The following is an 18,099-nucleotide window of genomic DNA, read 5'->3' on the forward strand; positions in this document are numbered from 1 at the left end:
GATTCTCCAAGCATACACACACACACACGGGTACATATACACTCATACCCATGTATACACACACTCACACTTTTGTTTGGCTATTTACTCTCATTTTTTACAGACACACAACACAGGCATTTCATTTCTAAGAAACCCAAGGGACTGTCCTTCCTGCCACTGCCTGTGTTGGGACAGGTGTCATGGTCTCTGTTCCCATTACATTCAGTGCTTTAGTTAGTTGGTTTCATAGCTTTCCATTCATGACTGATGGCTTGAAGAAATAGAACCATGTTAGGATCAAAAAGATTCTTGAAAATTACCAGCATCTAACACAGTGCCTAGCCATAGTAAGATGTATCTAGCAACAGTTGTGTTATGTAAAGAAATTCTTGGGAATAATACACTCAGAGGTTGTTCCTAACATGCACATGATCCTGAGTTTACTGCCCAGCATTTTTAAAAGAAGAGAAAAAAAAACTGTTCCTAACTTGTTTGTCATAAATGCCTAAATTTATTGTTATCTTGTGTGTTGGGTGACAGGTGTATGTGTGTGGTACTTGGTTCTGAGTGTGTGGGTACATGCCTAAGAGGGTGAGGCCAGAGAGCTCATCAGGTGTCTTTCTCAATCATACTGCTAGGCTCTCTATCTTATTTATTTGTTTGTTTATGTATTTATTCATTTATTTTGGTCTTTCAAGACAGGGTTTCTCTGTGTAGCTTTGGAGCCTGCCCTGAAACTCACTCTGTAGATCAGGCTGACCTTGAACACACAGAGGTCTGCTTGCTTCTGCCTCCTGAGTGCTGGGATTAAACACTTGCGCCACCGCCCAGCTTTCCTCTCTACCTTATTGTTTTGACACAAGGTCTCTCTGTGGACTAGAAGTTTGTGATTTGGACTAATCTAACTGACTAGAGGGCTCTCTGGATACGCCTGTGTATGTGTTTGCCCACTGGTCCTGGGGTTACAGGCATGTTCAACCTCTAGGTTCTGGGAATTCACACTGAAATTCTTATGGTTGCAGATCAAATGGGGCCTGGCTCTAACTCTTTCTTTCTTTTTTTTTTTCTTTCTTTCTTTTTTTCAGTTTTTTTTTTTTGATAGTGTATAAATATTTTACAGTCTGTTTGTAGTTTTTTAATGCATTCTTATCTGTTAAAACATGCTAATACAAGATTAAATTGCATTCATAGAAATCCTCTATGGACAAAATGCAGCAGTTGAACAGTGTGAACCAGGAAGCCATGATGAAGCTGGAGAAACTCAAGTAAGTAGGAGCTTTACAAATAAGACGAATCTAGCTTCTGGGTGCGAACCAAGCAGTGAGTAGTTGATTTCAGTGCCTCCATCCACAGCCAGTCTCACTGTCTGCCTGAATAAATGGGAGGCTGTTCCAGTCCCCGTTTCTAAACATAAATCTGTGTTTTCCTTCACTGGCTCTGAGTTGTCATTGGTTCTTTCTCGTTAGTGAGTTGTCCACCTGCCCCACTGCATACAATAGTGCAGCAAAGCTTTGCCCTGTGTGGAGAGTTGTTCACTCTCCAGCCAGGAGCTCCAGCAGGGGCCCCAGCATCACCCCTACTGCTCGCTGTGGAAAAGGATCAAGATCGGAAATACAGCCTACTGAGTGTGTGCTGTTTTTCGCTATTGTAGAATTAAATTGTTCTGTGGAGCCATCATAGATTGAGGGCTGTCTGCACTGATTGTGAGCAGTCAGATTTGCTTTGCTTGATTCTAGTCTACTGATGTCTTTGAGGTTGTCTGTTTAAAGTCTCTGGTAAAATTGCCTTTATAGGCAGCGGTAAACTAAGACTGGGAGTGAGAGACACATATTACAATTTAGCATGATAGAAGTAAATCCCACACTAAATCTCAGGACAGTGAGAGCTGGGAGAGAGTCTGCAGCGTATGATGCAAAGCATTGCTGAGCTGGTGGCAGGGCTCATCCTGTGTTTCTAGTATGTGAACAGTTCTTACAGACCAAGAGAATAAATGTTAACTTTATAGAAGCACAAGCAAAGGCTCAAATAAATGGCTAACTCAAAATAAATGGCTAAAACTGTTGGGGGAGCCTGCTTGTTTGTTCCCAGCTGCTCAGAGCCGAAATAACCACACAGAAACTATATTATTTGTAATATTGTTTGGCCAATAGCTTAAGCATAGTTTTAGCTAACTCTTATATCTTAAATTAACCTATTTTTATTAATCTGTATATTGCCAGTTGGCTGTGGCTTACCAGGTAAAGTCCTGTCTCTGGTGGGGCTACTTGGCTTCTCACTGACTCCGCCTTCTTTCTCCTCTGTCTGCTTGGAACTCCCGCCTTGCCCTATTTTGCTAAGCTACTGGCCAAAAAAGCTTTATTCATTAATCAATAAAAGCAACACATAGACAGAAGGACTTCCCACACCACTTCCCCTTTTTTTGTTTAAATAAAAAGGAAGGTTTTAACTTTAACAACGTAAAATTATATCTAACAAAACAGGTATCATTTCCGCCTAGCTCTATTCTGCCACATCACAGGCCAAAGCAGCTTCTTTATTCATTAACCAATAAAAGCAAAACATATACAGCAGGACTTCCCACACCATAATACCTTAGATAGTCTAAAGTAAAACTTAGACCTTTGGATATTGTAGTAGTTAGGGTTTCTATTGCCGCAAGGAAACACTATGACCAAAGAGCAAGTTGAGGGAGGAAAGGGTTTATTTGGCTTACATTTCAGCATTGCTGTTCATCACTGAAGGAATTCAGGACAGGAACTCAAACAGGGCATGAACTTGGAGGCAGGAGCTGATGCAGAGGCCATGGACGAAGTGTACTTAATGACCTGCTTCTCATTACTTGCTCAGCCCCACCTTCTTACAGAATTCAGGACCAGCAGCCCAGGGATGGCACCACACACCATTGGATGGGTCCTCCCCCACTGATCACTAAATGAGAAAATGCCTTACAACTGGGTGTCAAGGAGGAATTTCCTCAGCTGAGGCTCCTTCATCTGATGACTTTATAGCTTGTGTCAAGTTAACACAGAAAAGTACAGATACAAAGGTGCTGATGGAAAGGATGGTAACATAGGAGAGTGGCTGATCCTCCACTGGGAAGTGTGTGGTGCTGAGAGCCAAGGCCCAGTTAGGGAAACTAGCATTGACAACAAAGGAATACTGTGGACATCCTAGTAGGAGGGATGGTGAATGGGTGTGTGCATGTGGGGCCGATGAGATGGCATAAAATTGAAGGCTTTTGTCTGATTATTTTTCTTCCAGTAGAAGATAAAAGTCATCTATTAAATGGTTATCTTGAAGGTATATAATTCAGAAACAAGGAATCAGACCCTTTACTTAATTATCAAAGGCATAGTTTTATTTGTACCTTTCAAATTTAAGAATGCACACACTTTTTTGATGTTTTTTTTTTTTTTTTTTGTGTGTGTGTGTGTGTGTGTGTGTGTGTGTGTGTTTAGTTCGGTTCCAGTTGAAGAGCAAGAAGAGTTCAAGCAGTATATGGATGACATTCAGGAGCTGCAGTACTTGCTGAACCAGGAGTTTAGGCAGAAAACGGTATGTGCGGGCCCTTTAACATGTGGTCTGTGTTGCCAGTGCTATGTGCATTCTGGATGCATAGAACTCTTGAATATTCTCTTGTGTTTGGTTCTGCTGTGCGGCTGTGGTGCCCTGGGCACTGCAGCAAACGCTCAAGGGGCATTGGGTCAGTTGATGTACTTATGGGAAATACGGTAGTGTTCTACATCCAGCCTGCACTAGCTCAAAATACTTAGTTCCCAGCTTCAGGTCAGCTTGTGGTACTTTCCCTGTATTTCTGTGAAGCTGGGGCTTGGGAGGTTTATCATGTTTTTTTTTTAAAAAAAAAAAGCCAAAAGGTGCAAATCAATGAGAAAAAATGATAATTTTCAGGTCTCAGCTGACTCTAAGTTGTCTGAGTTTTTGTGCTGTTCAGTAGATCTCACACACACCTAATGAGTTACTGTTTAAAAAGGACCTTTCTTTTCAATTTGCATATTAATTTTTGAAGTGTTACGGTGTTGCTAGGACAGATTATGCCGTTCTTTATTTTTAATTGCTAAAGTATTAGCGTTGGACAAGGGGAAGGTTGATTTGGGCTCACAGTCTCAGGGGGTTCAGTTCATCATGACAGGAAAGCATGGCAAAGTAGCTTATTGAATGGGAACAGGAAGCCGAAAGGAGTGCTCCCAGATGCCAGGGCAGTGCGCATCCTCCTGGGGCCTGCTTTCTCGGGCAGGTAGCTCTGCAGCCTCCTGACAGCCTGTCAGGTTTGATCCATCCTTTAGGTCAGAGGCCTCATGAGTTAGTTGTCTCCAGAATCACCCTCACATGCACAGCGACAAGCGGGTCTCACCAGTCCAAGACTCCCCATCAGGCCTGAGGATAAAAAAAGTTGGGACACCATCTGATCTTCTCACTTCTTCTTACCTTTATTGGATGAGGAAGTAGCTAGTGGGTTAATTTTTGGGTTTCAAAAATCATTATAACACAGTTGTTTTTTCTCTTAGACAGTGCTGCAGGAGGGGCATGCCCAAAAGAAATCAGATATTTCAGAGAAAACCAAGCGTTTGGTAAGCATCCCCTCTGTTACTTCGCGTTTGAAGTTTGAATATCCTGCAGTGTTTGAGCTGTCAGCAGTTCTCTGTCACCTTTTCCCTTCAGAGGTGTCCCACCACCTGGCAACTTTTTTCAACTTAAATCCAGAAACTGTTATAAAAGAAGAAAGAATAACATCAACACATGGAAATGTATGAAGAGAATAAAAAGTACCCAAAGTTAACCATATAGGAATGCACTTCACACACACACACACACACACACACACACACACACACACACACACACACACCCTTTAGATGCTATTACTTTGGGTACCAGAAGAACAAAAGTAACTTTTTCAAACTCCAGCCAGGTCATGCAGTTAATATGAAAACACATCAAATACATTATGTTTAAATACACGTAATATTATATATATATACATATAATAAATATGTAATTAAAAATTATGATTTTACCATTGTGTATACTCGTGCTGCTTATGGAACGGATGTAGAGGATGAGAGGAGATTTTCAAGGATCCATGGATATTCTTAGGCACCGGATGCTGATCTCAGAGATGCCCCTGAGGGTGTTTAGTGTCACACAAAGGAACTTGATCTGTAGCCACAGCCATTAAGCAGGCCAGGGTGGTCAGAATTCAGTTTTACTCAGTTACAGCAGGCATGAGCTACGCTGTTGGATTATTCAACAGTAGTAACCAGTTTTGTTGTTGACCTGACTGGTGAAAATGTCTCTCAACAGAATGAACTAAAGTTGTCAATGGTTTCTTTGAAAGAAGCCCAAGACAGCTTGAAGAGTAAAATTGCGGACTCCCCCAAGAAGGTGGAGAACTGTAAAGAGAAGATGAAAGACACTGTCCAGAAGCTCCGGACCTCCCGGGTGAGCGCCCTGTGTCGTGTGGTACTTTCTGAATTACCTGGTGTCTATACAGGTTGTTCTCTCTGGTGGAGTGGAGAGGAAAGGAGACAGCGCCAAGGTAACTGCTGACTCACTGCTGCAGCTACGGCTCCGCGCGGCTGGGCCTCGCGGAAGTGCTGTTGTGTTCCCATGAGAACGAATCACTCCATTTTAGAGAAGAAAGGTAGTAAACAATTTTGCAATAATTAGTAACCAAAAATTACAGTGTGAACTATGAAATCATAGAGTGTCAGTGAGCACAGGGACATGAGAAGGACATGAGAAATCTTTGTTTCTCCTGATCATTTTTGCTTCAAATATAAAACCGCTATAAAAAGTTAAGTCAGTTTTCAAAGTAGCATTAAAATAGCAGATGCTTGATATAAGGAAACGAGAGAGCTCGGTCTGTGTCTGGGGGAGTCTGGTAGGAGCGCGCGTGGGGATTTGTTTTAGCGTCTGATCACTCAGGGCTCCTGTGAGGGGAGTGAAGTGAGAAGGGACAAAGCTAGAGGTGCGCAGACAACTTGACTTCTGTTTTGAATCAAGATTTTAAAGTTTATCGTATCCAAGTAATTCCCAATAGTGAAAATTGTCACTAATAATAGAGGAAAAAACTCATCAGAACAGAAAAGGGGGCCAAGGGGTAGATTTGACAGTTTTTGGAGAATGGCTGCCGTATGTAAAGCTGATGGATTGTGGAGTTTATCTATCTACCTGGTGGGGGTGCTTACTCAAGCCCTGGGCCTGACCCCACCCTCCAATGAGAAGGGTTGTCTGTTCCTCTAGGAGAAAACAGCTGGTTATTTATGAAAATCAATCTTTATGTGGATTAAAAATTTAAAATTTAACAGATTTAGAACATTTATATAATCTTTGACCAAATGAACACACACACCCTACCTCCACAGTCTGACTTTTTAGCTGAGACTAAGCTAGAACTCCTGATCCTCCAGCCTCAGCCTCCTGATGGCTTAGATTGTAGGCTAAATGTTTTTAGATTAACATGAAAACCTAAAGCCTACAGAGAGACAAGACCTATAAACAGTTTCTGTGCCTGTGAGGAGTTTTGTTTAGGTTTTATCAACTGGACACAAACCTGGACATATTTGGGAAGAAAGGATCTCAACTGAGGAATTGTCTCCATCAGATTAGCTTGTAGAACATTTTCTTCATGAGTGATGGATGTGGGTGGGTCCAGATTCACTGTGGGCGGTGCCAGCCCAGGCAGATAGTTCCTGGGTTTTATAAGAAAGCAGACTGAATAAGTCAGTAAGCAGTGGTTCATGGCCTCTCCTTCAGTTCCTGCCCTGACTTCCCTTCATGGTTGACTGTAAGATGTAGGCTAAACTAACTCTTTCCTCCCTAGGCTGCCTTTAAAATTTATTTATTTGTTTGTTTGTATTTTGTGTTTTGCCTGCATGTATCTCTGTGGACTGTGGGCCTGGTGCCTTTGGAAGCCAAAAGAGGGCATCAGACCTCCTGGGATTAACATTGCAGACAGTTGTGAGTCACCATGTGGCAGTTGGGAATTGAATGCAGTTCCGCTGAAAAAACTAGCGCTCTTACCCAGTAAGCCATGTCGCTAGACAACCCAAGGGTGCTTTTAATTGTGGTCTTTACCACAGCAACAGGAAGCAAACTAAGACTTGAAGGAATATTAGATCCATTATATACAAAGAGTGTTTAGAAATTCATAAAATAAATAGAAATGAAAGGTAAGCAGTATAATTAGGTCCTTTTCTGAGGAGAAATTTAACTGGTTAAAAAGGTAAGGCAGGGAGTTGCTTAATGGGGATAAGGAAAGATGTCTGCAATGGTATGTGGTTTGAGTAAATATACATTCCTTTTGTATTTTAAATGAGATTATCTTTTTAAAGAATCATCAGATGCTAATAATAGCTATATAAACAAATACCACCACGCCAAAACAGATGGGAGCAAGGGGCACAATGAGATTCCACAGGAAAGACACTTCCTGCAAGCCACTTGACCAAGGTCACAGGAGACCGCCAAGTCTTGGCCACCTTCTTTCTCTCTTGTGCTTGCACTCACTGGCCTCAGGAGCCTTCAAACAGCATAAAATCAGACTGTTCTAGACCCACCAAGAACAACAGGGCAAAAGAATAGATGCAGGTTTATTTTTAAAAGGCAAAATATGTAGGAGATAGGAAAAAAAGAAGGCTACGCTATGTATTAGCTGGGCTTGGTGGCATACACCTTTATTCTGCATTCAAGAGGCAGAGACACGTGGAACTGGATCTCTGAGTTCAAGGCCGCCCTGGCCTAACAAGAGAGTTCTAGGGCAGCCAGGGCTACACAGAGAAACCCTGTCTCAGAAAAAAAAGATGAGGCTGTATACTGTATATTAATTAATAAAATGCAGGCAGGACTTAGAGAAGTTCCTGGAGCACTTGACACCAGGAGAAAGCATCACTCTGGAGCCTGCTGGCCTGCTGCACTAGCAGCAAGAATGAGCTCATGGTGTCACCTGTAAACATATTGCTACGTTGACTCTGGAGCCGGACCTGGTGCTGACAGCTCAATAGAAAAACAAACAAATAGAAAGATATTAATAGATAATGTGACTTCCCTGAAGTATGAGAAGAGTTCAAGAATTATCAGAGCACGCCTTTGGATTGTTTTGGTGGTGCTTACAGACAACCACGGGGCTTTGTAGGCACAGGCAAGCATTTGCAGGCTAAGCTGTGCCCAACCAGAGTGAGCTCTTTCCCACACACACACAAAGAATCTTTGGAAAATTAGTAGTGAGTGGCCAAGTATTAAAGTAGTGCCAGTTTTCTTTGTTATGGGTATTTGGAGTTTTAAAGGCATCTTTAGGGATGTGGAGAGATGGCTCAGTAGTTAAGAGCCCTGACTACTCTTCCAGGGGAGATAGGTTCGATTCCCGACAATTGTATGGCAGCTCACAACTGTCTGTAACTGCAGTCCTAAAGGATCCAATGCCTTTGTTTGGTCTCCTTGGCACCAGGCATGCCCATGGTGCACAGAGAAGCATTCAGGCAAAACAGTCATATGCATAAAATAAATAAATAATTAGAATATTGTTTGACACCTCAGTAGTAGTGCCTTGCTGCTGAGCTGGGAACTTGATTGTTGTGTGTTCTTGAGCTAGCTCTCAGAGCCGAATGTAGAAATCATTGAAGAGCAAACAAATTGAACTTGCAGTTTCATAAACGAGAATATCAATCTTGTCTTCCCCCACCCAAAGCAAGAAGTGATGGAGAAGACTGAAGTCTATAGAGATTCTGTGGATTGCTTGCCTTCCTGTCAGCTGGAGGTGCAGTTATATCAAAAGAAAATACAGGACCTTGCAGATAATAAGGAAAAGCTAAGCAGTACCTTAAAGGAGGTTTGTACTGGGTGGTGTTTCTGTCGTTATTATGTGATGAGCAAACAGCTTTGGATACACTTTCACCTTTTGTTACTGTCTTCCTAAAGACAAACTAGCTTGTTCTGTAGTATGGTGCGTGCTGAGGAGTAAGCCATCTTCCCCTAAACATCAGGATGTCAGGACTCATCTTAACCTTCAGATGAGATGAATAATAAATTAATATAGCATGGGTTGGTATGTGTTTGGAATAGAGTAATGAATGTTTTAGCTTGTCCTAACGGATGCAATCACTTGTCGTCAGTGGCATAGAGTCTACCTTAGTTCCCATCACTGCACCTGTGTCAGTTGAGATGTCCAGCTTACAGCAGCATTCTCCGTCCTGGATACTGAGAGGCAGCTCTGCCATTCCAGTTTCTCCAATGCTTGAGATCATTTTCACATCTTAGTCCAGGCCACTCCCTGGACCACTAACATTGCAGTAAAAGTTGGTTGTTTTTGACAGAAGTGCGGGAGCTAGGAGGTTTACTTTTACCTAGCACATTGCCTGATCTACCATCTGGGGCCATAGGACAGATCTGCTTTTGGTCCTGAGGTCTGCCTCTGCCCTTCTTTCTTCTACCATCTTGGTTCCTATGCTAGTACTCAGCTGTAGGGTCTGCCTGTTGTGTGCCTGTCCCTCATCAGTTCTGGCAGACCAGCAGAGGCAACTCTTGTCTGCTCCCTGGGCTCCTTTTCCTTGTACAGTTGTGGTTTTCTGCTGAGCTTTCAGAGCCTGAAGACTTACTCCAGTTCAAAACTGTTATTCTAGCTCACCCTTGGAAACCCTTTTGTTTTCTTTGTAACTCCTGTTTGCTTGTGTTAACTTTAAATATGCTTCATAAAACAGAGCCTAAACTTGGAGGACCAGATTGAAAGTGATTCATCAGAACTAAAGAAGCTGAAGACCGAAGAAAATTCCCTCAAAAGGCTGATAATTGTAAAGAAGGAGAAGCTGGCCACCACGCGCTTCCGAATCAACAAGAAGCAGGAGGACATGAAGCAGTACAAGCAGACAGTGATTGAGTATGGGCCTGATGCAGGACAGGGGCTTAGGACGCACAAGGAAAGCCGAGAGGCTTTCAAAGTAAAGAATTCTGCTTCCAGGGACTATGATGTTATAATTCTGTCCGGGCTCTTTCGCTTGTTTGTTTGTTTGGTGTTCTTCTGCTTGTTTGTGGCTTTTTGAGGCACACAGTTCCAGTTCCTTTGTGTTAATCTTTGAAGGAGTTGTGGTACTAGTGTTCATTTCAGGGTGTTTGAGACATAGTAACCTAGAGTTACATTAGGAAAGGAAATCTTAATATTATTCAGGTAAAAATTAATACTTTGTTAATTTCTTCTGCTTGTATATTGAGATATTTCTGCACTAGAGTCTTCTCATGAGTCCCAGGAGTGCATTTAGCATACATGCCACAGGGATGTTTGCAGTGTCCTTCTGCTGGTCCTTAAACGTGGCATTGGGACTGAGTATTTTCATGCAGATGAAAGGAAAAGACAGAACCTGGGGATTGTGTATTCATTGCCAAATGTGCAGAAAGTTCTACTAACCGACATTTGCGCTAACAGTGCATGGATGTGCACACCGAGGCACTGTGGCCAAACCTTCATCTTACAGAGTAGGTTGTGAGGGCTGTGGTGGAGCACTTGCTGGGAATGTGCCAGGCTCTGACTTTAATCTCTAGCTCTACAAAATAAGGAAACAGAAAGAACAGCTCTCGAATGAAGTAGTTCCGTGCACCATTGTGTAACTATAGTGCACCACACTGTGTGGGGGGTTTTTGGGTTTTGTCTGCCTGCTTTTATATCTGGAAGGGTTCTAGGCTTGTTGAGCAAGTACTGACACACGATGCTCTGGGTTCATTATTAGCGTCTTCGGTTTTTTTTTTTTTTAAGTGCTTGAGAAAAGTTATGTTGGTGTTTCTGTTCCTCTTTAGAGACTGCAATAAAGTTCAAGATAAAAGAGGTGCTGTCTGTGAGCAAGTAACCACCATTACTCTGGAAATCCAGAAGATTAAATCTGGCGTTCAGCAGCTAAAAGATAGTGCGAAAAGGGAGAAACTGAAGTCTCAGGTGCGTGTTCCTAGGACAGAGAGTCCGCGGGTTAAAACGTAAATGATGTCACTCATGACAGGGTTTTGAGTTCTCTGGAGCTGAACTTGACCCCGCAGGTCTTTTGCTTTCCTCCGTTTATAGCAGCACTCTGGATACCAGTTCTGCAGCCGCGCATCTCCTGTGCCTTTCTCTTACCTGCCTTCAGCACGTCACAGAATATACAGTTCTCAAGTCCTAAGTAGATGGACTTTCCCCATGCCTTTTAAATTACGTCTCTAGAGACATTTTACCAAAGCCACCCCAAGTAGCGCAGCTCTTCATTCATAATCCTAGGCCTCCTTCCTCATTCTTCTCCATCTTCCCGCTTCTGAAGCGCCTGCTTTGTGATAGCTGAACTCTCGCTGCGGCTGTCACCCACTGTCCATACAGTCTGCAAAGATTCTAATGCAAAAGAGACTTGAGGAGAAACTTCATCCGACATTCTTAAGGAAACCAGAGACTGCTGTCACATGCTCAAGGTGTAGATAATCAGCTGGTTATTAGCAGCTTAGAAGTAATACCTGGCTTGAATTTGATAGTCACAAAAGATGGCCAACCTACCTTATGTTACTGTTGGCTCTGTGCATGTTCCCTGGCAATACCAGTTGTTCTTTAAACCTTAGCATGGCATGTGAAACTATTTCTAGAATAGCCTGGGGTATAGTCTGCTTTCCATAAATATTTATACAGTTGAAAGGGCACTGAGCACTGTGTCTTAAAACTAGCTGTGTTAGAATTCAGTGAGGGATTTTGAAATGACCAAGTCCCCTCCCAAATACATTGAATTAGAATCTCAACAATAGGTCCCATCCCTTAATTGAATTGTCTGTTTATCTCTAGCATAGGATGGCACTTGAGAGCCACTGACGGGCTCTGTGTAATTGTGATTGTTTTCTGTGGATAGAGCTCGTAACCACGCAAGCTGTTCTAGTACAGCTGTAGTTGTTAAAATGTTATTTCCCATTCTGAATTTAAAATATTCAGTGTCTGTACTCTGGCACACTCAGACCTTCCTTCTGGAATGATCTATACTGTGTTCTGTTGACTAGCTCATAAGATGGGAGCTCTGTCTCCTTCCTTCTTCTCTCCTTTGTTGGGTGTAGCAGCTGTCCAGCCACTGTTCACATGCTTCATTTTCAGACCTTTCGTATTCTGTTTACTGTTAGTATTTCTTCCCTGTCGTTATTCAAAGTGTAGAACCAAGCAGTGCTGTGGCCCCAGAAGCTTCTATTTACAAGGCTTCGGGGGATGGGTTGTCAGCAGCCGTGTCTTGCCTTCTGACTTCAGACTGTGGTCAGTTAGAGACTCCTCCTTCTTCAGGTGCGGCTCTGCCGGGTTGTTCCTTTCACCATAGCATACAGCGATGAAATGGTTGCTCTCAATTCATGAGTTTATTGTTAGATTTTGTAGGCTTACCTGTCTTTCTCTCAACCTAGATTTCTCTGTTTAAATGCCGTCCATACCAATTATGTCTCACTGTGTGGTGTTGGCGGCAGATTCGAGCAGCATGCCTCTTCTCCAGGATGGAAGAGACTCTGGCTGCATTGTAACGCTCCTCCAGAGCGTGCAGCGTTGTCTGAGCTCCAGGAATGGCCATTCAGCTTGCTATGTTGTCCTTCCTTTACCCAGTCCACTGACGTCCATTTGTTCCTCATAGCCGCCCTTCACAAAGAAGAAGCATGCACAGATTGTCAAAGTGGTCTTCACTCAGGGCTGCTGGACCCCAGTTGTCACTGACCCTGCTTTAAATGTCCCCTCACATCAGTAGTTCCCCAGCTTCTAACGTCTTGTCCCTCTTCCATTTGAGCAGCTCAAACATCTGTTTCCTCTTCCAGCCAGTCGTAGCAAAAATGACGTAGAGTTCAAAATCTTTCCCATCTGTCCTCTTCTTCCCCTTCCCCCACTTAATCTCTTCTGTTCAATGTCTTCATAAATTTCTTTTAGAATATTTGATATATTTCTAAGATGCTATAATTTCTTATATTTCTCATCATCATTTTATATCACAAGGGATTAACTCATGTTGAAATTCTGTGGAGATAACCCTGGCCTTCAGACTCACAAAGTTAATTTCATGATTTCTTTTCCTCAGTAATACTATTCATTTTATTCACACATTTATAACATAATTTTATGTCTTGCAAATTGTCGCAAAATGCTAACTTCCTTCCTTGACTCTAATTTTGCTATTTTAAATCTGTACTGAATACTAAGTAGTGCCAATTTTATCTTTGTAAAGTAACTTTTTAATAGTGTACTTCCTTGTTAAATCAGGGCCTCCCTATTTTCCTATAGTTTATGGGTTCATTTATAATGAATGGACTGCTTAAAATTTCTAGTCAGTATTTTAACAAATAGCGTATGTACCTACTAGGTGTCGGGTCCCACTTGGCTCAGGAGTCAGGTTGAGGACAGTGAAGTTCTGATCCGTGCCTCTAAGACTTTAGGTAAGCAGATCATTCCCATCATTTAAGGTCCAATAGAAATGATGCCTGACTTCATGTTATACTACAGCGTCAGGAACAAAACCAGTGTGGAACTGTCAAAGACATATAGATGGGCAGACAGAATAGATGATCGAGACACAAAACCATGTAGCAAGAGCCACCTGGCTTTTGTTTTTGTTCTTTACGAAGGTGCCACAGATTATTATTAATGAGAAGTCAGCTACAGTTATAGATGGTGCATGGGAAACTGGATATTCACATTAGAAGAGGGAAACTAGATCCGTTCTTCTCACCCTGCACCAAAAACAAACTCCAAAGACCATAATAAAAGACAGGAAATCCTGAAACTGCTGAAGGAAGCACTAGGAAAAATTCCTCATGATACAGGCTTAGGCCTTTTTGCTTAGGATTCTTCTTGCTCAGGAATAAGATTGACTGTCCACAAATCCCACCTTGTGGAGTCAGAAGTCTTCCACAGAACAGAGGGAATTGACCACCAAATGAAACCCAGCCTACAGAAAAAGATAAACCTCTGTTACCCATATACCGTACAGAAGACCTAGAGCGTATGAGGAATTGAAAATACTAAACAAGAAAACAAACACCCATAGGCCAAGAAACCGAAATACAAATAGCTAGTAAATATTTTCAAAAATGTTCAATATCGTTCACCATCAGGAAAATGCAAATTAAAATTTTGAGATTCCATCTTATCCCAGTCAAAATGACCATCTTTAAGAAAGTAATTGACACCAAATACTTGGAAGAGTGCAGGAGAAAGAACCTCTTTCTTAAATTAGTTATTTGTTTTATTATTATATGTGTGTGCACATGTCACGGCTTATGCTTAGAGATAGATCAAAGGACAGCTTGGTGGAGTTGGGTTCCTCTTGCACTGTGATGTGTTTTGGAGATCAAGGTCACCAGGCTTGCATGAAAAGCACTTTGCTGTTTTACTGGCCGGAAGGTTCTCTATTCGCTGTTCTTGGGCCTGTAACCTGGTGTAATTACTATGAAACCAGGGTGAGGGTGTCTCGGCTAAAAATAGAACTACTCTCTGTCCCAGATGGACACTCTTGTTCCAACAGCCTATTACTGTGGTTGATACTTGCTTGTCCAATGTTTATGACTGCTCTGTTTAAGTCACCAAGGATCAACCTGCATAATAATGGATATTGAAAATGTGGTACAGGTGCACTATGGATTCTTATTCATCCATAAATAAAATGAAGTTTGTAAGAAGATACATGTTAGTGGAAAATGCAATATTGAGATGACCCAGTCCCAGAGAAACAAAAACCACATGTTCTAAGTTTTATATATGTATGTTCATATGGAGCGGTTGAGTGTAGATACCAAGAACCAGAAAAGGGTCCATGAGAAGGCAAAAGGCTTTAAGGAAGAACATTGTTAGGTAGAGTAATGGAACACATGTGATATGAGAGTGGAGGGGAGACACCAACAGTGGTGGCTTTCAGTAGGGGTGAGGGGAGCTGTCTAGGGGATGGGGAGGGGACAGAAGCAAGGTCAACAAAAATGTGTTTGTGTGAGTTCATTAAAAATATTAAGTTTTATCTTCCATGTAACTTCCTCTGAGCCATCTATGTGTCTGGTTTCTGGCTTCTCGTTCGTTCGTTCGCTGTGGACTTTTAATAGGCAGCCTAGTTCTGCGCTTCCCGCATGGTACATGTGTGTTGTGTGTTCATTGCGCTGGAGGTCAGATGTGTGGCCACGCACTTGCATGAGCCTGTTTCCAGTGCTCAGTACTTAGTATAGTCTGTGTGTTGGTGTGGGGTGGAGAGTGATTTAGTCCGCATTATCTTGTTCACAGGGTACTTGGAGAAAACAATCCAATAATATATTCTTGATCGATGGACAAAAATTCTTGTGGGATCAATGGTGATGCTGGGTATAAAATTCTATGAATATTTTATAATTTTTAAATTCCTCAAATTTCAAAAATGAGATAATCAGGCCAACACTGTCACATAAAGCATTGCTAGAGTCATGCTCTGCCCTGTAGCTACTGGGTAGGTAGGCACCGTGACCTTGAACTTTTGACATATGTCTAGTGTACTTGAAAGGCTAATGGAATTTTGAATTTAGTCTAAATTTTTGTGCATTTGAAGAGTGGCCATATGGCTGTTGCTTCTATGTTGAACAGCACTGGGCTAGCCTTAGATTTTTCTTTGTATTCCCAGCCCTATGCTTTGACTTTAGAAGTATTTGACTTCACGATAAAACTTTTTTTTATATGTGAGCTATCGTGAACTGGTGTAAATTTCCACTTGTGTATAGGCTTTCACTGGCTATTCTAAACTACGTAGCATTTGAGAAGGCTATAACCCCCCGCATTAATACCTACCCGTGTTTTTCCTTCAGGTGGGTGTGCTACTGGATTTGGGCTTCCTGTTCTATTTATGTTAGCTCTGTCTATGTGACTAATTCTTCCTTGGGAGCATGTTTATTGTCAGGAAGAAAGCATTGCTTTGGTGTATTGAAGTGCTTGCCTGTGGATTTGCAGGTTGTGTTTATTTATTTTAGCCACACTTGGTTTTGATGGTTTCTCGAAGGTGATACCGTTCTTCATGATGTACTCAGTGTTCTTGTCCACGGGAATGAACACATAGCCCAGTGGAGCTAGGAATATGAGTTGATCTGTAGCCATTCAATGTGCTGATTGTTTAGCATTCACTCAAGTTAGTCGCTAATTCACCTGGTCTTTCTTATAAGATTTAAGAAATAAAGCTTTCGGAAACTTTTCTTGATGGTTCATAGTCTATCATAGTTGTAATCTTAGAATTAATATGAATGACCATTGAAATGTTTTTGCAATTCAATGTTTGGCTGGCTATCACATTTGTCCTCAGGAAATCTTTGTAAACTTGAAAAGTGCTCTGGAGAAGTACCACGAGGGCATTGAGGCGACCACAGAGGAGTATTGCTCTAGAATAGAAGAGAAGACGGCCGAGCTGAAGAAGAGGATGTTCAGAGTGCAGCCCTCTTCAGCACAGGCAGTCCCTCCATAAATGGCTGGCTGCCTTTTCGTCTCTGTTTACATAGTTATTGTGATGCTAATAGAAGTGCCAGCTGTGTCAGCTAACTAACATGGGTACCACTGCTTCCCGTTTGTCACTGGTGTTTTTTTTGTGTGTGATGCTGTGCTTCTTGTGTCTTTTTCTTGGTGCTGGGGAGAGAACTCTGGACTTTGCCAGCTACAGGGAACTGCTTCTCCAGGCTCCAACGTACCATGTATTATAGGCTTTTATTACAATTAAAGTAACTTGTACAGCTTTTGTGTCCCCCCTTTTAATCTGTCTCTTTTGTACTAATTGGAATAAAGAGGAATAGATACTGAAGTCTGCATTGCCTGTTGTTACTTTGTTGACATTGAATTGCCACATCATTGAGCCTCATTGTGCCCTCCACATCTAGAGTTCATGCTCCTTGGATTCTCACTCATCCAGATCTAGCTAGATATTTTCTTTCTACTATGTAGGTAAAGAATTGTGGAGATGTCTGAAGATTTTTTCCGCCAAGCAAAAATTTGAACTGTGCTCTCTGGCACCAAAATTGGAATAGTTCTTGATATAGCACACTTTTTAATGTGAAAGAGTAAGTTTGATTATATGGCTTCATTTCATTTTATGGTAGAAATAAGACAGTTGTGGATAGAAAATTCAAACTGGACCAAAATAATTTGTTGTCCTCCTTCTTTATCAATTTGTTATCCTGAGGACCTTGTTCAGTGATACAAGGATGCTTAGCCATACTGTGACCGCATGCAGTATGATGCCTTGGCTCCTCCAGTTGTCCTGGCACAGTGCCATAGAGAACTCTCAGGAACCAAGGAACACCGTGAAGTTCTGAAAGAAAAACAGTGACCCTTGCTAGCAGGCACCCACAAGTGCGAACTGCTAGCTCAGAGTAGTTCAGACTTTCAGTGTTCCGCTGCTGCCTTCGTTCCAGTGCTTTGTCCTTACCAAGCTGGGTAAGGTGCTTGCTGTTTTAAAACCACCTATCATCTCATCATGGTGGCACACACCTAGCATCCCATCACTTAGGGAGCCAAGATAGGAAAATCACAAATATGGGCCTGAACTATGCTGTGCAGCAAGATACTGCCTTAGAAAATATGTACTAAAAATAATAGGACATAAAACAAAGGTAGAAATACTTAATCGAATACAATTTTGAGAAATTCTATAGTATCCACTAGACAAGATGCCTAATAATTGATATTCAAAAGCAAAATGAAGGGATTCTTTTGGTTGATGTTATTTTTCTTAAACACACATTCTAAAATGACTACTAAGGCTTTAGGATCAAGCTGTGTCATAAGCAGAACTGTTAAGCTGTCCTCGGGCAATGCTGGACCCCCTCCAGCCCACTGAGTCCAATACACTTCCATGGGCTTGCATCCTTCTCCCCACGGTTCATTACAGCTTGACTTGGTTCTGTTGGAAAGCATTCATCTTCCAGCCTTAGTCCAAACTCAGACATAATACTTTTTAAAAATTAGATAATTTATTTTTATTTTAATTATGTCGATATGTGCATTTGAGGTCAGAGGTTTCCGATACTTGGGAACTGGAGCTGCCAGTGTGGGTGCTGGGAACTAGACTCCGTAAGAGCAGTAAGGGTCTAGTCCACTGAGCCATTCCCCTGTCCTTAAAATTTTAATTACATTTATTTGTGTATGTGGAGTGT

The 18,099-nt window shown here is 41.9% G+C and overlaps 1 protein-coding gene across 7 annotated transcripts in view; it reads left to right on the plus strand.

Annotated features, from left to right (window-relative positions):
• Nuf2 (NUF2 component of NDC80 kinetochore complex) overlaps positions 1 to 16,688 on the plus strand; it is a 47,630-nt gene extending 30,942 nt beyond the window's left edge. For all 7 annotated transcript variants that reach the window (XM_038350113.1, XM_038350115.1, XM_038350114.1 and 4 more), the window contains 8 exons: positions 1,174 to 1,247; positions 3,441 to 3,537; positions 4,509 to 4,571; positions 5,305 to 5,442; positions 8,690 to 8,830; positions 9,699 to 9,874; positions 10,786 to 10,921; positions 16,260 to 16,688. In XM_038350113.1, coding sequence (XP_038206041.1) covers positions 1,174 to 1,247; positions 3,441 to 3,537; positions 4,509 to 4,571; positions 5,305 to 5,442; positions 8,690 to 8,830; positions 9,699 to 9,874; positions 10,786 to 10,921; positions 16,260 to 16,418 — 984 coding nt within the window. In that variant the 3' untranslated portion in view covers positions 16,419 to 16,688. The remainder of the gene's footprint in view (positions 1 to 1,173; positions 1,248 to 3,440; positions 3,538 to 4,508; positions 4,572 to 5,304; positions 5,443 to 8,689; positions 8,831 to 9,698; positions 9,875 to 10,785; positions 10,922 to 16,259) is intronic.
• The last annotated feature ends 1,411 nt before the right edge of the window (positions 16,689 to 18,099 follow it).

The sequence above is a fragment of the Arvicola amphibius genome, chromosome 12 (assembly GCF_903992535.2).
Source record: "Arvicola amphibius chromosome 12, mArvAmp1.2, whole genome shotgun sequence".
NCBI classification, from domain to species: Eukaryota; Metazoa; Chordata; class Mammalia; order Rodentia; family Cricetidae; genus Arvicola; species Arvicola amphibius.